At 44.8% G+C, this 21,808-nt stretch overlaps 1 protein-coding gene across 1 annotated transcript in view; it reads left to right on the forward strand.

Moving 5' to 3' along the window:
* ADAMTS2 (ADAM metallopeptidase with thrombospondin type 1 motif 2) overlaps positions 1-21,808 on the forward strand; it is a 384,270-nt gene that overhangs the window by 355,898 nt on the left and 6,564 nt on the right. Inside the window, exons 19-21 of the mRNA XM_077326669.1 lie at positions 2,225-2,432; positions 5,077-5,206; positions 13,303-13,392. Of these exons, the coding sequence (XP_077182784.1) occupies positions 2,225-2,432; positions 5,077-5,206; positions 13,303-13,392 (428 nt within the window). The remainder of the gene's footprint in view (positions 1-2,224; positions 2,433-5,076; positions 5,207-13,302; positions 13,393-21,808) is intronic.

The raw sequence follows: 21,808 nt of genomic DNA on the forward strand, positions 1-21,808 counted from the left end.
TTTCTTTTTGTCATCTGCTGACTATAGAAAAATGTAAGAAACACAGAGGCTAATCTTGTGTTTGTTAATATGTTACAGTCAGGATTTAGAAAGGCTTTAGTGCTGGACCTGAAAGAAACAAATGTATTATTCTGAAGGCTCTTTAACGGCAAGACAAACTATTTGGCTGTGGATATTGTTCCTTTACATATTCTTAGCTGATGGTTGCACTGCTGTTAAATCTGAAAGAGCAAATTAATCTCTATGAATGATGGTGCTACCATCTGCTAACAAGCCTTGTTTTAGTTGTTTATCTCTCTGTTGGCTTCCACATGCATTACTTCGAGTATGACAGATAACTATGGCTAGGAAGCTGGGGGGATATTCCATTCTTTCACTTTCAAGGCAGTTGAAGAGAAGGTTGTTTTGGGAAAGACACTGTGTAGAATATTTAGAATGTGAAATGAGATCCTGTATTTTTTGTATGTAGTATCTCATTGCGTGTGGTTTCACAGATCTGATTTGTGTTGCGAAGATGTCAGCAGAATGAGTGAAACACCATAGTCGTATGATGTTTGCCTGCTGCAGGATACAGGTCTTATGTTTTAGGCTGCATTTTCATTTGGTTCTGAAAATGGTTAATCAGCAGCAGAGACAGAAGCAAAGACATTCTTGAAGAGCATTCATTAGGAAAAGGGAGGTTTGTTGAAATAGATCATAATCTCCCATCTAAGAATAAGGGTTTAAGATCGGTGAGGATTCCACCATAGCATACTTTCTCAGGATTTCTTCAAGAGTCAGGAGATCTGAATGGAGGCTGAATCCTAATCCCCGGGGGATATATTTCTGAGTATACTTTATTAAGATTGCACTGAAAATAACTAACACAAAAAAGATTAAAAGCATTTTGAGTATCATGAGTGCCTCCAAATTTGGTGACAGAAAGCAAAAAAGAAAAGAAACAATATTATATGGCTGTTTTGTTGTGAGAAAGTTTGTCAATTTTTCACAGTTCATTTTAAGTAGTTCTGGGATGCAAAAGTGCAAAGAGTGGGAAGATCTGCATGTGTCATAATAACCTAAACAATATCAACAACTACTGCCCAGTGGCTAATATCCCATACTTGGGCAAGCTGCTCAAATGGGTGGTGGATGCACAGCTTGGAGGAGATGAAGGATTTAGACTAGGGGTGTGCATTCAGACCTACCCAAGCCAAAAATATAACTGCATCCCAAAGGTGTCTGGGATTTTTGGAGAAAACTGAGGGGGGTGGAATCTGGAAAAAAATATCCCAGATATATTCAGGAATTATGGAAAAGATTGGCAGATTGCTCCAGCCACTCCACTGTTTTTTTGTGGGAACCTGATGTCTGCCATCCTTTTAAATCTTCCCTGTTTAAAGGAACTGCAGAAAAAGCCTGGAAAACAGCTAAGCAATAGGAGAAATCAGCTGTGTCCTCTCAGCTGTTTTTTTGTACAGCTTTATCTCTTTTTTCCCCTCAGTTTTTTCTTCTTCTTGGTTCTATTTGATCTGAAAAAAAATTGGGATTTCCAAAGAATTCCCATATCCAAATACTTTACGGGTACTGGGATGTGAGATTTTTTTAGGAATCCCAAAATTTGTTGGGGTCCAACAGACCTGGAGGTATTCTGCATGGAGCCAAATAAAACAGTTTTAAAAATAACCAGTTTAGACTGCTTTATTATATTACAATCGTTGATCTGCATTGAATATAGTCTGTTGAAAAACTATGTTGCAATGCTCTCTGCATGAAGCAATTCATAGCCCTGCCCCCTGTAGTTTTGCCAACTCCGCTTTGTTCTCTAATGCAGTCACTAATCTGCATAACTAAAGAACTTCTCTGCATGACTAATAGATCATCTCAGGTAGGCAGGAGATAAATGAATCGGTGAAAAGCCTCTTTCAGAAACAACACTTAAAGGCAGTTCACCATACAGAGCAAAATCAGTTTTGCTGAGTAAATTAACTCTTCTGTGCAGAGATCAGAAAAACAACGATGTATTTAGTGAGTTTTCATCAGCTTATCCATTATGCAGAAGAGGCCCTGAACTAAAAAATACTGAGAAAAAAATCTAGGCCCATTTCAGTCTAAATTCAGGCTCGGCTTGGGGATGGAAAAGTCTCTGTTGCCCTGGCTGATGACTTCCGTACTGCCAGCTTCAGCTACTAATGAGTCCTATGATGGATAAACTTACATACCAGACTTTTTTTCGTTAAATCAGATGGGTTACTGGAGACTGGGAACCATGCAGCAAAAGTTGTGGAAAAACAGGATATCAGATGCGTTCAGTACAGTGCATCCAGCCACTTCATGACAATACAAACCGTTCTGTTCATACCAAGTACTGCAATAGTGATCGTCCAGAGGGCAGGAGAGCTTGCAACCGAGAACTTTGCCCTGCTCAGTGGCAGATAGGACCCTGGTCACAGGTAAGCAGCACTCTGTAGCATTATTTGATTATATTTTAAGTTAGTTTTACTGAGGATATTGTCAGATAATTGCCATTTGTACCAATTAATAAGCCATTAGGCTCAAACAGTTCACATCCTTGTCATCCACAAAGACCCCTTGGGAAAAAAAACAGGGAAATGAATTGCACAATTGTATTTGTGGGATTGTTTCCATAACTTTGCTGCCTGAAGTTTAAGCTTGTGTGTGTGTATTTCAAGTTTTCCTGAACATTTAAGTTTGGGATAGCAAGCTGAATGCTGGTCTCAGATCATCAAAAGTGGGTCTAGTACAGCGATTCTCAACCTTTTTGGCCCCGCAACCCCAACTGCAGCAGCATGGGCAGGCAGTGCGCAGGTGCGCGCATAGGCGCACAACAATAAAGGTGGCCAGTGCCATGGCTCCGCTGCCTCTGCCGGCCACTGGCTGCCACCTCCACCCGCCACCGCCACCACTTGCCTCTGCCTGCTACTGCCTCCTGCCTCCGCCCACTGCAGAGGGCAAAAACCAGACTGACTGAGGTAGTCAATTCAAACATTGCAGGTGCTTAACAGGAGACTATATGAAGTCTGAGTAAAAGAACAAAACAAGGATCACATCATGAGTGAGATTAGGGAAGCCATCAGGAACACTGAGCATCCTGGCACACAATAGCCTAGGTTACCTGAAATAAACCAACTAAAGTGCTTTTCTTATCAGATTGGGAAACTTACCTCTCCAGCAACTCTCCAGCAGCCATACCACATTTGCTGTCTTACTGATTAGTTGCTAAAGTTGTTATAAGTTATAAGCATTATATAGTTATAAGCATTTCAGTTGAGTGGATACTCCAGTGCAGTCCACCTGGCTTTTGATATGCACATACATCACACACTCATGAACATCATTCCCCCCAATCATTTCAGTAGAGAAGATAAATTCATAAGCACAACACAATAAAAGGATAGGGATTCTGTGGAACCAGCGAAGAAGCATTTGGTGTTTGAAGTGCTGTGTGAATGATATTGCTTCTGTGTCTGGGGATGATGACTGGACTGGGATAGTCATATGTACCTTTATAGTTAAATAGGTAGATCTGATGAATAGCAATAAGACCAATTCCACATGGGCGAAAAAGGCCAGCACAGTACTTGTATGGCAGCGGGGCTAATTCCCACTTCCACACAACGTTGGCGCTGACCCGGCCCCATCCTGAGCCTGGCATACTTTAGGCCCTGTGTTGCCCCACATATTTCCACATTCCCCGGTCTGCCATGGGTGCCAAAGGAGCCTATCCAGGTGCAGCCTTGTGTGGACAGGGCCTTCCAGGCCTGGCTCTTCCCCCTCCTACAGCATTCTGGCAGGGGCAAAAAATGCCCCAGTCAGCTCCATGGTGCTTTGTGGTGGCACAGGGCAGAATGGGGCTCTTTTATTATTTGCACAAAGGTGGGATTGCGGTGTGGAATTGCTATAAATGATGCAAAAGAATTGTCTTCACAAAATTCATTGTGAGTTTGATCAAAAAACATTTCCACATGGAGGGCCAAATTGTGCGTTGTCTCCTGCCTGCAATTGCAGGATAGTAAATCGTACTTTTTCACCTCTGAACACTATAAAGCCTTCCCCACCACATCATCCATTTTCCCCTCCTCGCTAGCATGGAAAAAAGGAAGAAGAAAGAGCAACATGCTCTTTACTCACCGCTCCTCGGCCTGTCAATCACTGGAGACAACCAATCCCCTCTCAGAGGAGGTTTGTGGATCTCCTGAGCAGAAAAAGTAATTTAAAAAAATCAAACAAATTCATTGCAACGTGTATGCGTTGCCACACAGAGCAGTTTAAAAAAATCCAAACGCCTGGATCCTGGAGCAAAGGCAGAGCAGCCAAATGCTGCAAGTTATGGGTGGTGGGCTTGGCCACAGTGCTGGGCACCGTCCACATCGTGCGGGTGCTGGAAAAGCCCCCCGCAGGCACCAAAGCAGTAGCATGGCCAACAAACGGAGGGCATGTCAAGGGAGGCAGGGACAGCAGCAGCTTGGTGAGGCACCCCGCAGGTGAGAAGGGGGGCTAGGAGGATGAGACAGGGTCCAATTTGCAGCAGCTGCAGCTGCTGGGGTAATTGGGAAGGAGGCAGGAGTAGTGGCAGCGGAGAGGGGAGGGCAGGTGCAAGGGCGGGACACCGCTCAAGAGACTATAGCACATTTCCCCTCTCTATATAGTCACTGGTTGCTCCCTGCTTGTTGACAGCTGGGATGCATGATTTACTGTCTCGCACTTCCTGGATTTACCACATTGCGCTTTAAAAATAGCCTAATCTCAGCCCATCTACTGGACAGCCTCGGGATGTTGGCGACATCATGAAGAGTGGGCTCTAAAAGCCGCCAACATTCAGAGGCTGTCCAGGAAAATACTCCTCATGCAGAAATGGCCCTAAAGTTCTCTCATGCTAAGAAGGCTTCTGCCAGCATAGCATGTTTCTTCTTCTAGATAAAGGTTGCTTCTGTTAGCTGTCACCTTCTTGTGTTGGAGGAAGGTTCTATTATCACTGGAACCAAAACCTTTGGTCCAAGCCATTACTTATAATACCTGCTGACTGCGTAAAAATATGCAAGAGACATTGGTGCTCAGTTTGTGTTTCCTCTCCAGTGTTCTGTCACCTGTGGTAATGGCACTCAAGAAAGGCAAGTTCTATGCAGGACGAGTGAAAACATTATGGGTTTTTGCAAAGAAGACAAGCCAGATGCAATAAGGATCTGCAGATTACCTTTATGTCCCAGTGAGTATTTTTGAGGATACTGTCCTTTGTGATGCTTGAGAAATTAAATTTGTTAGTGCTTCTTAAATGCCTTATCTGAATGAAAAAGAATACTAGGTTTATTTCTCTATAATATGTCACATATTCCTTTGGAACATTTCCTTTGGAAATTTCAGTAGTGGGAATATTGTTGTAGTTGTTGTTGTTGTTATTTGGATTTATAGCCTGCCATTCCCCTAAGGCTCGTGGTGGGTAACAGCATATAAAACCCCCCGATAAAAACCCCTAATACATAAAAATCATGCTAATACATAAACATATCAACCAACCCAACACGGCAACATTACCCAAGGAGGAGACCAGAGATAGCCTGAAAGGACTGCAGAAGAGGGGGACCCGATTTCACCAGGTGGCGCCGGCCTCAGCCATAAGCCTGGTGGAAGAGCTCCATTTTGCAGGCCCTGCGGAAAGCTGGTAAATCCCGCAGGGCCCACAGATCACCCGGGAGCTCCTTCCACCAGGTAGGGGCCAGGTCTGAAAAGGACCTGGCCCTGGTCGAAGCCAGACGCACCTCCCGGGGGCCGGGAACCACCAACTAGTTAGTCCCCGCAGAGCGTAAGGCCCTGCGGGGGGCATAGGGCGTCAAGCAGTCCCTCAAGTATGTGGGTCCCAGACCGCGGAGGGCCTTAAAGGTTAAAACCGAAACCTTGAACCTGATCCTGCTAGCAACTGGTAACCAGTGCAGCTGCCTCAGCACCGTCTGGATATGGGTCCTCCAAGATGTTCCTGTGAGGACCCTAGCAGCTGCATTTTGCACCAGCTGCAATTTCCAGAGTACTTACATGTTTGGGTATCTTTCGGGGATGTGGGAGGATACCATCTAACAGAACCATCAAGGAGAAAGCATTTAACAAAACAATAGCTGTTGCTCCAAGAAAACAGCTATCATAGTGAGTTACACATTGGCCAAACTCCTTGCTTGCTGGAAGAGTTGGCAGTGGAAACTGGGTATTAGGGTGCATGCTACATTCTGTTATGTTTTAAAGCACGATCAGGAGCCTCCCCCCCCACACACACACACACACCCACACATACTTTTTCGTATCTCAGGAAGTTAATTTCCTTAACAGAGTGTAAATAAATCAATAACTTACCTTGGCCATTCTCAAGCTGCTGTTAAAAATGTCCTACAGTGCCAGTTTCCCCCACCCTTTTCCCCTGTGTTATCTTCTGCAGACTTTTTTAATGTTCTAAGTTGAGCACAACAGCTCTAAACCAGCCTTTCTCTACCTTTTTACCATTGAGAAACCGCTGAAGTGTTGCAATCATGTTGTAGAACATGGTTGGGAAGCATGACTGTGCACATGCCTACCTGGGGCCCCTCCCCTTCCCACCCCCACCAGGCCCATCATTAGTCATTTTGGGATAGGGGTGACATGACCATATATGTCATATCACCCAATAAGTGGTCATATCACCCAATAAGTGTTTAACACATTAAAGAATATACAAAGAATTAATTGCCACCCCTTCAGGAAACCTTTCTAGGTCTATAATAAAATCAGAGTCCAGTAGCACCTTGAAGATCTTTGTTGGTCTTAAAGGTGTTACTGGACTCTGATTTTATTGTGCTACTTCAGACCAACATGGCTACTCATTTGTTAAGAAACCCCAGGTTTCACAAAACCTTGGTGGAGAAAGCCTGCTCTAAACTAGCACTTCAGTGCTATAACAACATTATTGAAATGCTCTGAAGTCAGCGGAATTAAGGTATCTCATCAGTGCCACTTTCACATTTAAATGCTATAACAGTTTAGTGCTAGGACGTTCAATATTTTAAAAAAACTATGAGGAAGATCACACTGTGAAAAAAGACAGGGGGAAAAAGCAGCACTGTTTGAAATTACCATAGTGCTCCAGCGATTTCTCATTAGCACAAGGAAATTTGCTGTATGAAACCTCCATCCTTGTATCGCTTTACTCAAAATTGGGCCAACAACAAATAACATCCAGTTTAGAACTGTAATGTGAAAATCTGTAATGTGGCACTCATAGGGCTCTATCACATCCATACACAGTAGGGTTGTGCACTGAGGCCCCGATTCGGATCGTTTTGGATCCGAATCAAGCCGATTCGGACCGGTTCGGATCCGAAACGGCCCGATTCGGACTGGCTCGGATCCGAATCGGCCAATTCGAACCGGTTCGGATTCGGACCGGTCCGCATCGATTCGGGGCCAATGCAAGTCAATGGAGGCCATTGACTTGCATTGGAAAGGCTCCCGAATCGATTTGAAGCTGTCCGAGCTGATTCGGGGCCAATGCAAGTCAATGGAGGCCATTGACTTGCATTGGAGCCTCCCTAATTGTTTCGGACGATTCGGGGCCAATGCAAGTCAATGTCTCCATTGACTTGCATTGGAAAGCCTTCCCCCGTCTTCCCAAGGGGCTGGGAGGGAGGGGTGTAAGTTGCACCCCTGAAACTTCTTGGAGAGCTCAGGGAGGGTCTTCCCTGATTCCCCTGAAAGTTTCAAGAAGATTGGAATAAGGGGTCCAAACCTAGGGGCTCCCAAAGAGGGTGCCCCTATCCACTCCATTGGTTACAATGGAGTGTCAGATTCTTTAGGCTGAACATGTTTCTCCATAGACTTCTATGGGGAATGTTCCTTGGGAGCCCCCAGGATGGGACCCCCTGGTGCAATCTTCCTGAAACTTGCAGGGGACTCAGGGAAGACCGCCCCAGAGCTCCCCTGCAAGTTTCATGAAGATTGGACCAAGGGGTCCCATCCTATGGGCTCCCAAAAGCGTGAGAAAAAATGATTTCAGGAAATTGGCAATTTACCTGCTGAAATCATTCTTTTCTCACTCTTTTGGGAGCCCATAGGATGGGACCCCTTGGTCCAATCTTCATGAAACTTGCAGAGGAGCTCTACGGGGGTCTTCCAGACCACCTCCCTCCTGGCCCAGTATCTCAAGGGACAGGGGTTCTCGGACTCCTGGGGCTCACTGAGGTAAGCCCTCACCATCCCAGACGCACTGTCCTCCCTCGGGCACCCGCTGCCCTCAATAGAAGGAGTGGGCTGGAGGAACCCCAGCAAGAAGTTGCCCTGCTCAGCCTTCTCGCTAGGGTGGCCCGCAGTGGCTGATGTGCCAGCAGAGGCTGGGGGGGAGGAGCAGCGGATGTGCTGGCTCCTTCCTCCCCTGCCTGGCCTCAGCCTCCTTGGACTTCCACCAGGCAAGCCTCTGAATGAGCAGCTCGCGCCATTCAGGAAGGCTCCTCTCCTTCTCTGCTAAGCTGCCCTTGATGCGCGGATCACACATGACGGCGAGCCTGTATGTCACAGACTTGCAGAGGGGTTCGAAGCGGCTGTCAAGCCCTCTCAGAAGCCTCCTCGCAAGCGCGCTCATGGCTGGAACAGCGTCTGCACGTCCTAGAGCCGGGTCCAGGAAGGGGGCCAGCACCACACGGGCCTTGTGGACCATGGGCACAACCAGACCCAAACTCGCCGTGACAGACGAGAGCATCTCCATGAAAGTCTTGAAGGGCCCAAGCACTTCCACGGTCTGAGAAATGATCTCCCACTCTCGGTGGGTGAGCCACTCCCCAGGCATAAACATCCTCGTCTCCTGGACAAAGGCGTCTAAGGCTCTCCTCTGCTCCACCAAGCGCTCAAGCATGGCGCAGGTGGAGTTCCAGCGCGTGCTGATGTCTCTGATAAGGCAGTGCTGCGGCACGCCCATCAGGACCTGCTTTCTCTCCAGCCTCGAGACATCGTACGAGCTGTGAGAGAAATGCACCATGATCTTCCGGCACTTCTCGATGAGATGCCGGAAGTCAATGGCTTCGGCAGATGAACCGGTTCCCTTGGAGCCGATCCCAAGGGCATCCTTAACCACGAGGTGGAGAAGGTGGGCCGCACAGGAGATGTGCTTCAGGCCCATGCCCTTGACTGCCTTGGTCATGTTGAGGGCACCATCTGTCACCAAGAAGCCCTTGGTGACCCCCGTCCCACTGCCTACCCACCCATCTACCAGTCTACAAATGGTGCCCTCGATGTTGTCTGCCGTGTGCCGCACATCGAAGGGCTCGATGTGCAGCAAGGCATGGCGATAGCCTGCCCGGCAGCCCTCACCCTGCCTAACAGGCTCAACCCCACCCAGCACCTCCCGTACGTCCCACCAATGTGCAGTCAGCGAGATGTATGCATCCTGCGCATGACATGACATCCATATGTCCGACGTGAAGTGTACGGTCCCTGAAGCTCGGGACATCTCTACCTCCCCATGGCACCTGGCTGCCCTATAAAGAGAGGGCAACACTGTCCTGCTAATCGTGGTATGACTAGGAGGCGTGTACCAAGTGGATATGCGACGGCATAGTCAGTGGAAGTACATGTTGTTGGCCAGATGAAAGGGGTACCCACCCACGGCCATGAGCGCAGCTAGGTCATGGTTCGCGGCCCTAAACCCTGCCTCAAACCCCCCTTTTGGCATGCCACTGCCAGCCCAGGCAAGCATCTCCACCATGGTCGCTTGCCCCCCTCTAACTCCACCCACCCCCTGAGAAGAACTCTTAGGGAGAGCTCTCGAGGTGGAGGTCCCAGGTAGACTCTCCAGCCCCGTGCTGGTAGGTTGTGCCTGCGCAGGCACCCCACTGCCAGCCTGTCTCTCCCCCTGAAGCAGGACAGCCTGGTGGTGCCTCTTCAGGTGGTTCATGAGGCCGCTAGTCGTGTAGTGACGCTCTTGCCTTCCACGACTAACCCTCTGCCTACAGAGCTGGCACTCTGCTAGGTGGGTTCCCTCCACTGTCTGGAAATAATTCCAGACTTTGGAGCCTTTGGACGACGCAGGCTGACTTGCAGCCTGCTAAGTCCTCTGAGCTGCCTCCTGTGAGGAGCTCGGGCCGGACACACCGTGTCCAGAGGTGGGGACAGAAGGAGGTGAGAGAGGGGGAAGGGGTCGAGATGGCGGGGCAGGGGGTGCCACCTCCATCTCTCCCTCTTGCACCACCTCTACCATCTGCTCCTGTTCCCCCCCCCCAACTGAAGCCTGCTGGATCCTGGAGGAGAAAGGGGAGTAGACTGGCGGGCCAGTCCCTCACCCATCTCCTCCAGGGCTCTCTGCACCCCCGAGGTGATGCCTGGGGACATGAAGGACAAGCCACTCATGTCCCCAAGGCTCACCCCAAGGGAGAGATCAGGCAACTCCTCCTGACGCCCCCATGCCTCGCTAGCAAAAGGAGCGGCACGAGGCGCTGCCTGATCAGCAGGCCCCGCAGAAGTGCCAGCAAAGACCCCTGCCTGACGCACCTTAGAAGGGGGCGCCCCGGCAGCCGCCTCAATAAAGAGACCCTTTCAGACACTCTTTATTGCACCACTCCGGCCAGAGGTCGGAGTGGTGGAAGGTCAACCCAAGACAGGCCTCTTCTCAGGTAGGGGGAATGACGCTTCCTTCCCCCTCTCACTCCCCTCCACCCCTCTAGTTTTCTGTAGGGCCCCGAACCTGACCTTCCTTCTTCCCACTCATGTTCCCTTGGACAAACTTTTCCTACTAACTGTCTGTAATCTAAGAGACAGGGAAATTTGAGGCCCTACCACTAACTGCCCTAACACCTGTTTCTAAGGACACCTTGAAACTTATAAAACCATCCCACCAGCTACCTGTTTAGTTTTTTTAGACCCTAAGCTGACCTAACTTCTATGGAGTTTTCCTGTTCTCTCTCTCTCTCTCTCTCTCTCTCTCTCTCTCTCTCTCTCTCTCTCTCTCTCTCTCTCTCTCTCTCTCTCTCTCTCTCTCTCTCTCTCTCTCTCTCTCTCTTTCTCTCTCTCTCTCTTTTTTGTTAAACTAAAGGAACCTGTCTGGTCCTAGCTAAGTTTAATTGGCCCTACCTAACCTACAGCAGGGAAAAATTAGAAAAAAAAAACCTTTTTAGACTTTAAAAGTGTTTTAAACTACCTGAGTGTTACTAGCTAGAAGGAAGGCTGGAGCAGATTTGTGCACCAAGCCCCCACCTGATCTGCTAAGAAGAACCCCTAAACCTGTTGGCCTCTAAATCAATTCCTGTCTCTACCAGGAAAGCTGGCCTTCAATAAGGCACAGCCCCTGCTGGTTTAAATTTTTTTTAACTATTAAGAAATTACTATTTTAACCTAAAACCCAAATCATTGTTCTCTTATAAAAATCCTATCTGGCTACTTAGGAAAGAAACTATCTGTTCTAAAAAATTATTTGCACTTTATAATTTCTCCTAACACTATGGATTTTACTGCCTATTTAAAGGGTCACTAATTGGGCACCCCAAGAAGAACGCAGCAATTCCCCCCAGGAAGGAAACAAACAATCTCTAAAACACCAACCAGCTGCCAGCCACCCAGGGCACTCCCCCAAAGGTGGCAACCAAGCAAAAGTGGCCCTGCAAGGCCCAAACTGCCAAACCAAGCCTAGCCTAGGCCAACCAAACAGCTTCTACATACAAACAACCAGCAGCCACCCAGGGCACTCCCCCAAAGGTGGCTACCAAGAAAAACTTGCCCCGCAGGGCCCTAACCAAATAAGCTAACTCTACCTAGGCTAAGCAAAGAAACAGCTTCAACAAACAAGCAGCAGCCACCCAGGGCACTCCCCCAAAGGTGGCTGGCAAAAACTGGCCCTGCAAGGCCCTAAGCTAAACCAACCTAAGAACAAACACAACCCCCCTAAACTGAAACTAGCCCCCCACCAAAAACACCTACAACTATCAAACAACCAGCTGCCACCCAGGGCACGAAGCCCAAAGGTGGAAAACTGAGGAAACCCAAAACAACCAAACCCCCCCCCAAAAAAAACAACCAGAAAAAATGCAACTTTACAATACAAGCCCCAACCCCCACTCCCAAAATACTTTTACAAAAAACAAAACAGCAAACAGTTAACACAATAAAAACAGCAAATACAATTCCCCAACCCCCCCCCCCCCAGGCCTCCACCCACAGAAACCCAAAGGCAAAAAACTTTTGAAAAGAGGAGGGAGAGAGAGGGAGAAGAGGGAGGGAAAAAAAAGAGAAAAATAGAAAAGGAGAAGAAAAAAAACCCCTAAAGCAAACTATTGATGTCTTCTACAGCGCAGTCCACAGGCCAGGTCCAGAGAGGTCCACCAGGAGTCCAGGAGGCAGGCAGGCAGGCAGGCTGCTCTACCAAGCAGGAGCTTAGGAGCAGCACAGCCAGCCAACCAGAGCTCAAAGTGAGCTCCAGCAAGCAGCCCCTTGTTTTAAGTAGCCTCCTCCTGGGCAGGCTACAAAGCAAGGGGATTTAAAAAATAAAAACCCTTCTGTGAGTGGCCAGAATGCCTGAGCTGAAAAGCTACAGGCATTCTGGTTGGCCACTCACTCCCCCCCTCCCCCCCGCTGCCATTTTAGGTGGCAAAAAATAAAGTAAAAAAAGGCAGCGAGAGAGGCTTCAGGCAACGGCTGCCTGAAGCCTCCGACTCAGACGAATTGATTCGGGCCCGAATCAATTTGGGTGTCCGAATCGCCGAATCTCGGCGATTCGGACCACTAGAGGGCGCCAGAGGTCCGATTCGGACCGTTTCTGGTTCAGAAACGCCCGAATCAGCCCCGATTCAGGCAATTCAGGTGTTTCCGAACCCAAATCACCCATCCCTAATACACAGCAATAAACTCTGGTGTGCTTCAAAGAAAATAGTAATCAGGGAGTGTCAGACAATTGGAGAAAAGTTCTTTTGCAGTACAGTTGTCTGCACCCAACTGTGTCATGTGAACACTTCACGTTTGTATGCATCTGGTAAATAAAACTTATGAATAATCACATAAACAAACTGTTTATTTAATGCATTTGTTTTCTCCTTTTGCTTTTCTGGAAACATTTCCAGTCATCACTTCTCAAGCTTGCATGTGATGAATCTGAACGGAGATGCCCCAAATTTTAAATCCTTGAAAATTGATATTGTAACTATATTTTTCTAAGTGGAGCCATTTCTTTTTAGAGAGAGATGTCCTTTTAAGATTAAACCGGGAGCTATGAATTCTGTTTATTCAGCCAAGGATTTTAAATAGTGCATTACAAAGCTACAAATGTGCTCATCTGTCTTTCTTCCAATGTCTACCTCATTTGTATTTCAGAAAATTCATCAGATACATCAAAGAAAACTTACATGATACAGTGGCTGTCAAGACCGGACCCAGATTATCCTATCCAGAAAATATCTTCAAGTAAAAGACCCATTTATAACTCTGCCTTTGCCCTTAAATGCATGCCACATCAAATGTGGACTTTGCCTTCTGCTCTATTCTTCTTTCTATATGGAAAATTTCCTTGACTCTGCCTAGTTTTACCTTGGGCTGAATCTTTTTTCCCCGTGGCACTGGGCCTTGGCAGACAGTGTCTCTCTTCTCTGGCGGTTGAGTAGCAGTGGTAGTAGAGGTGATAAAGGTGTTGGATGTGTGATGTAGGACCCCTACAGTGTGTTGCAAGTCCTCTACAAAGTGAGCTGGTATCAGTTTGCTTGGTGATGGTGAAAAAAGGTTCTTAGCTGGCTCATGATTTCAGTTTGGTGGTGAAACTGAGAACTTATTGTGAATGTGATCACATCACAATAATGACACCTTGTAGTGCTAAAGTTCTCCTTTTATCTAAAGGTCCTCTCTCTCATAACAGGTTAGCTTCAGTTTTCTTGCAGGGTAGTGAAACAAAAATGAAAGTGCTCATTTCCATCTTCCTTTAATCTCATTGCTTCCACAATCATGCTTCACAATTTCAAAATTTCTGGCTTTAAAATCTGCATTTACCATGAAGACCTTCTGATTACCAGTAGCTGAAGCTCTCTCAAATACTGTTAACTGGCTGATGCTTCAAGTGAGTCTCCTTCACTTGTGTGTTTTCTCTTTCTAAAAACTGCAAGTGTTTCTTCTTCACACAATTTTGCCAGAACATCTTTTAAAAAAACCCTGAAAAACAAAACAACAACAAAACATAAGTGCGCTATGCTCTGGATTGTGATGTGCAGTATTTTTAATATGGTTGAGACCACATGGCATTGTTGTATTGTGCAATGTCAAAAGCTGCTCAACAGTGAACTCTTTATACATCATTACATTCATCAGTCTTTTTTCACCATTTGCATGTTTGACTTGACTGGTTGTGTGTTATGTATGTGTGTGGCCTATCAACGTGTGTCTACTGGCAAACATAGCAGTGTGAACAACTACAAAATTACCTCAATTTTTATTGCTTTGTTTTATTTTGCATAGGGGAGGTGAAGTAAGAAACTATATTTAGAAAAATGCCTTAAAATTTAATTGTGTTGGCATTAACGACCAGTTCCAGCTTTAAATATATACCCTGGTACCATGAATTAATCTTCATGTACAGCATTTTTACTTGAATGATAAAACACTGAAGAATGTTTGCATAATAAATGAGACAGTTCTTACCAAACTAAGCATTTGAATATGAAATTTCACCGGTTTTTATTGCATTACTGCTTCAACATACATTTGGCTTGAAGATCTATAGCTAATTGCCCATGAAACCCTCTTATAATATCATATAACATATCACATACTGTATCAGTTTCTAAAATAGCAGTCCCTGGATACGATAGTGAATTGCTTGCTGCCTTCCTCAACCAAATCATATACTTTAGGAAGGTGGCTTTGTGAATCTTTACAATGTAGCACATCAAAATTGTCATTATCATGTGATCACATATTTAAATTTTGCTGTTACTATGATGATTTCCTGCAACATGTGAGTAATTTTACATGGCAATGTCAAAAGGCAAAGACATGTTATCTGGCACTGAATACTGTTATGTAAAATAATTGGTGTTTAACTGTTATAAATTTATTCATGACTGTTACTTACCTTTAAATAGACAACTGTTAAGTGACGTTCAAGAGATGGGTGGCTACAGCGAATGGTGCAATAAGGTACCTGGGCATTGTGCGCTAGGTCTATATGCACTTTGGTTTATCAGGGATATTTTATTAGTGTTTTGTATGTATTTAACATAATATATTAAAGATGTGCCAATTCAGTTTGCTTTTCAATATTTTTTATGAGGCCAGTTGAAATGTGTACCAAAGTGACTGTGCAAATTACTATTTTTTTTCCTTACTGCTGAGTTGGAGACATACTGACAGTCTGTCATGCATACTGAAAAAAATAATAAAATGGGATGAAAGTTCAGCAGCTCCGGTGGTTTTGCTTCAGGAAGACAGTGTGTATGTTATCCTGAAGAGCAGGGGCAGTCAAACTGCGGCCTGCCAGATGTCCATGGTTTACAATTCCCATGAGCCCCTGCCAGCGAAACTCATGGGAATTGTAGCCCATGGACATCTGGAGGGCCGCAGTTTGACTACCCCTGCTGAAGAGTATGAGTTACAAGGTTTAGGAGAGTCAGCAGTGTGTCTTGCGGCATGTTAAAGACTTTGTCAGATGCAAAAGGGGTCTTTTCCACAAAAAGCTTCTACCGCAATAAATCTGTTAGTCTTTATGGTGCCTCAAGAGTCACTGCATTGGTTGCAAGAGATTAATAATGGATCCCCTCTGGAATCATCGCTATGGAACATCAAGCAGATTCCTTTATATGTATGCTTTATGTATAGGACCTAAATTGTCATTCACCTCAAAGGACTTTTGAGTTGGACTTTTGAGTTTGGAGCAGTGGTTTTCCTGGTTTTTCTACCAGGAAGTAAGGCATTTTTCTAAAGATGCTTCAACTGTTTTTGATACTGAACAGACAAAAAAAAAATCGTAGCATAATTATTACTAGTATATATAAAGTACATATAAACTATGTGTCATGACTCTCTTGTTATCACATTTTTATAAATATAAGGAAGAAACTATAGCTTCAGTGAATTTTACAGAACGCTGTAAACAGAACAGAATTTTACAGAATCCTGAGTTTGATCTAAAAAGTCTTTGATCTCATGATAGACAAATTAACACAAGTTTAAGATGACCAAAGAAGCAGCTTGCTATCCGCACCCCCCACCCCCAAAAAAAATTGATAGCACATAACGGGGATAATATAAGAAAACTTGTTTTCAGTCTTATTAATCAGTGCAAAATTTTCAAAAAAGATTAGCTACACTGATATGTTTGCCAAGTAAACGCACGCTTGTTTTATTTAAGCAGTGGTTGAGTGAAGATATCATTTATCCTTTGTAAAATCCGTGAATGCTTCTGAATTTGAGTAGGCTGTGTTATGTGTTGCAATGTGTCTGTGAGGCTGACACTTATGTTGCTCTGCTTGCAATGCTGTTCTAATAATCCTGTGGTGTTACCATTGCGCCCTTCCCCAGAAGCTTTGCAACTGTGCATATGAAATTTTTTGGACCCAGCAATCCATCAGCAGAATGGGCTGCAAGTCCCTGTTCCCTCATCCCAGCATCTCCTTCCAACTCAATAACTTGCACACCTCCTTCTCTGCTGCTGTAAGTCCACAACAAGAATAACTGTTACATGAAGGCATAGCAAGGCATTATTAGGTCCTAAGTCTCACTTGAGTAGAATACACAAACATATAACTAACACAAGCACATATAAACATAGGCACATAGAGCTGAGTTTCAGCCTTAATACACTGTGAATTAAGAACAAGCTTTCAGGAGTAAACATGTTCACCAAGTTTAGTATTACAAGGCAGTCAACACATGGATTTATTTCCTCCCTGAGAATTTGGAACCTCACTTAATGATAGCAGTATGGCAGAGCAATGAACCTCCCAATGAGCCATGTAACCAAATGATCCAAACTTTTATGCAAACTTCTTTTTCATAGCCCTTTCTTTTCAGGGATAGTTGGTGTGTGCATTTGTACATATATGCTCTCTTAAATCACTTTCCCCCAGATTAGATTTGAAGGCACAATTACACACATCTATATTTTGAGATAGTATATGAATGAATGCATAAAATGTCTATTTTCCAGGGCAGAAAAGCATTCTTCGGAACTGCTGCATTCGTTTCACAAATGGGAAATGAATCATCTGGGAAAAGAATACTTACCTTCATCTTTGTATGCTGGTATGGGTGTGCAACATACAAAGATGATCTTAGATAATTCATCTCACCTAAAAAAAACTTTTGCACTTTCTTTTGCTTTACATGAATTTGGGGTGTGCATTTGGTTTCTTCTGTACATAGATAAACTTGGTTCCTGCACAGATCTTCAGTTTGGAAATTTCTGGTGCTATCTAGCTTTTAGGTATCAAAATCCTCTTCTCCCAGAGGCACCATCTTGGCCACCCATGCCCAAGGGAGAGGAATGGCATCTTTCCACTCAGTTCTTTTTCATTTAGCATTTAGAAACACTCTCTGCATAAATTCCTTCAGAGTAGACTAGATTTTTCTCCTCAGAATAAGCAAATACAGTCCCAACATCATTGAGACCTATCATAGAGGTGATTTCTGATTCTATTGGCTAATATTATTCAGTCCACAGACATGCAACTGACAGTATCCTTGTCCAAAGATCAAATTCTGCAACTGCTCCACCCTGCTGCACCACCACTAAGGCCACCCAGGAACTGATCCTAATACCACTCTGAAAATGCTACATCTTCCAAGCATTCATCACCAGATTCCTGGAGCGGGTATCATCAGGCTCCAGATACATATGAGCAGTTATTTCCCCTTGCTTACACTCCTTACTACAAGGAGGAATACAAGGGATCAGTATTCAACGGCTTCCTTACAAACCTTGTTTGCAATAGCCTTTTGTAAGCTCTTAGCATCACCACTTACCGCAGGTTTCACTGCATGTTCAACAGCACTAGTCCCAAGTCCCATCAGCTGTGATCTCTTATCTGCTGCGTCTGACACTCATTTCTCCTTCTGGACCAATAATACTTCCCTAGGCCCCAAAAGCTGAACACACTCCTCCTGCCGCACCTGCTCACAGCAATGGTACTGATGCCTGCTGTACCTGTCAAGAAACTCCAGGTGTCCAAATAGTGACAATGAACCCAACAGCAAGCACTGGGCCTAACACCCCCTTGGAGCTGAAAAGGCACCTCAGCTTTTTCCAGTCATTTGAAGGAGAAAGATAACAACGCCTTAGACACTGACAAGCCTGACCATATTTTGGAAATTCCCGCAACCAATCAATGACTGACATCAAGGCTTTGTCCCTCATGGAAGATGCAATGAAATGTGCAGAGCAGCTGATCTGTATGTTGACTTCCTAGGGTTGGAGATAAAGTGGTCCCCAGAACTTCAGGACCCCATCCTTGGTCTCATAGATGCTAATACACAGGTCCTAACGGCACCCCCTGCACTGTTCCAGGTTTCCCTGAGAGAAACCAATCTACATACTTCCCGCATCATACAGACTGGACAGCCTATACAAGGAATGGGGTAACTTTCCTTTTGCCCTTCCTCACCCACAATGAAGCATTGTGATGGATGCTTTATGGGAAAAGAGAAGACAGACACCCCACTCAGCTCCTACATATAAAAGGGGTAGAAAATTCCACTTGTTAGCTGTGGCAAATCCCACAGCATCATTGTCAGATGCCATCAAGGAGATACTTATGAATACTAAGGAACTATTTACCAGAGTGCAACAAGAAATTATTTCACATGTTTGTTTCAGAGCAAGGATGGGATCTGTCTACATGTTGAGTAGTTTAGTTTACACATAAACTAAAAGAACTAAAACTAAACTAAAAAACTAAAAAATATTGGAAATAATGCATTAATCGCACCCTCCCCCCACTCTACCAAATTCCCCAGTTTTTCCAGTGAAAAAACAGAAAAAGACCACAAATGTTTTTCATGCTATATATTTTTGAACATGGAAACCTTTCCTTAACAAGCATTTTACTTATTCTAACATTGAAAATGATTCATAGAAGTTTCTTTTCTGTGCTCTCCTTAATTAAGGACTCAGAAAAATAATGGGGGGGATGTTGTTTTTCTGATTCCCCCTGCCGATCCTCACATTTCTGGACCTGAGGTTATTCACCTGCCTGTCATCTGTTCTGCAAGGAGGTCGAGTGAACCCTGTGTTTGTGTTCACATCCTCATCTGCAGCTTCACGGGGACAAAGCAAACCTGTGCTTAGATAGCTCTTTCTTACCAAACATTGTCACTGGGTTCCCCTTGAATCTGAACTTATCTGATGTGAAGAGAGTCACACATTCTCTGGTTACCTGTAGGGCACTATCATTGTACTTGGACAGAGCCGGTGCTTGAATGTACATTTGCTGTAGTGCTTGTGATGGCCTCTGGACTTATGTGATGGCCTCTGGATAAGGGTGCTTGAATGTGGGACCATTTGGTGATATGTCTAGCTCAGGGGCTGTTGGCTGTCTGTTACCCTTAAGTAGCAAGAGAACCATGCAGTGGCCAGCACCCTTATGGGAGTCCAGTGTTTGCCATTCCACATTTCTCCCTCAACAGGTGAGTTGGATGACTAGTTGGTCCACCAGCTGAGAGATGGGCTGCTTTTGTAGTTGTGTTCACTATAAACTGTGCCCTGTTTCCTTTTTGCCACTTATGTTTCTTTTGTTTGCTCCCCTTGGCTCTCCCTCTCTCCCTTCTCTGCTTCCAGGGTTGCAAATCACTGAAGTGTTTCATCGCATTGCGTTATTAAGCTACATAAGTATTTGATCACATGTTACTCATTCATATTAGCAATGGCAAATATCATATGTAGTCAGTTTCTATGGATTTAAGCTTCAATGCAATGAAGTAAATAGAAAACACAACTGTATTCATCTGTACTGCATATAGCTTAACCCGGGCAAGGTTTCCTTTGATGCATTCCAATAAGAGTTAGAATGGGTTTTGTTTTTTGAAGCATGGATGTATGATTCTGCAGTACTTCATCTCTAACAGACTGAGATTAGCAGGTTATAAAATTGCTTTCCTACTTGCACTTAATGATTTTGTGCTACTGGGAGTGACATTAGCTCTACTTTTTAGTGAACAAAGCATGGAGCAATAGAAAATATGCATAGGTTTTTAATAGAAGCAATTAGGCCTAAAAATGATATGATGATGGGCTAATTTATCACTCCATATCTGAAACCCTAGAGTTAACATAGCCCTGATAATAATCCATCAAAAGTAAAAAGTCAGTGCACATGCAGTGCATCAGCTCAAAGATTAGTATGACAAATATTTTTATTAGAAATATAGCCATGGTCACAGTAGAATTTTGCAAACAGCATTTTTTCTGCTTCAGAAATTAAGCAATTCTTCTACGATAGATTAAAATTAATCTCTTTTACAGGACCTGGGTAACGCATAATCAACATGAGTATAAGGGGGCCATTATCTTGTTGCCTTAGAACTCCCAATCAGTTATGGATCAGCTGGACAAATTCGAAGTGACTATTCAAGGCCAGTCTTTGGATAGTATGGCTTCTTTGTAAAAAGATACTCGAAATGCTGTGGGTTTTTCGGCTGCGTGGCTGTCGTCTGGTAGTTTTAGTCTCTAATGTTTCATCAGTAACTGTGGCTGGCATCTTCAGAGGTAGGATGAAGCAAGATGAAAATCTCTCCATGCCCAAGTGTGTCAGCTACAGTCACTGGCAAAACATCAGGGACTAAAACTACCAGACCACGGCCATGCAGCCTGGAAAACCACAACAAGTTAACTCAGGCCATGAAAGCCTTCAACAATTCACACTATGCATTGCTGTAATGTACAAAAGGCACTTCATAAACCCTGTGGGCTCCCTGGAGTTTCCACATTCAATTTCACTGTTGATATGAGTGTGTCATGTTCGTATGGAAATTCTCCATGCAATTAGGACAATTCATGTGGTGAGTAATTCTCACATGTTTTAATGATCACATGGAACCCAACTGCCTTCAACACGATAGCCATGAGTTGCTAGTTTGAAGCTAAGAAGGCCTTGAATCCATGAAATTTGGAAATGCCAACCACTCTTGAATGAAACAAACAATTACAGTTTAAGACTATTTAAAATAATACTAAAATTCATGTTCCTCTGTCAAGTAAAAGAGAAGCAAGAGAGTTGCTATAAACACTATCATTTGTTTGCTTCCACGTATCTAGTGGCCATTGCACAGAGTTTAGCTATCTGTTTACATGCAGTGTCATTCCCTTCCTAATGGAGGTGCAGGTCACTAAGGTAGCTCAAGTGGAATTTTACCACCTTCTCCAGGCAAATCTACTAGTGCCCTACCTGGTCCCAGAACACCTAGCCACAAGGATTCATGCTGTGGTCACCTCCAGAATGGATTTCTGTAATCTGTTCTACATGGGCCTTCCCTTAACGCTGATCCGGAAACTACAAATGGTCCAGGACACAGCAGCATGACCTCTCACCAGTACACCATGGATGATCTGCATCCAACCTGCCTTGAGGCAGCTGCACTGGATTCCAGTTGAATTCCAAAACTGCCTTAAGACGTTGGTGTTAACTTTTAAGGCCATACGTGGTCAGGACCTGATGTACCTGAGGTACTGCTTGGCTGACTATGCCCCCAAAGGACATTAAGCACATCCAACTTGAACAAACTGGTGATCCCTGGCCCAAAAGAAATACATCTGGCCTCAACCAGGGCCAGGGCTTTTTCACTCCTGGCCCCAACCTGATCGAATGAGCTCTTGGAAGAACTGAAGGCCCTGACAGAACTGTTT

Source organism: Paroedura picta, chromosome 3 (assembly GCF_049243985.1).
Source record: "Paroedura picta isolate Pp20150507F chromosome 3, Ppicta_v3.0, whole genome shotgun sequence".
NCBI classification, from domain to species: Eukaryota; Metazoa; Chordata; class Lepidosauria; order Squamata; family Gekkonidae; genus Paroedura; species Paroedura picta.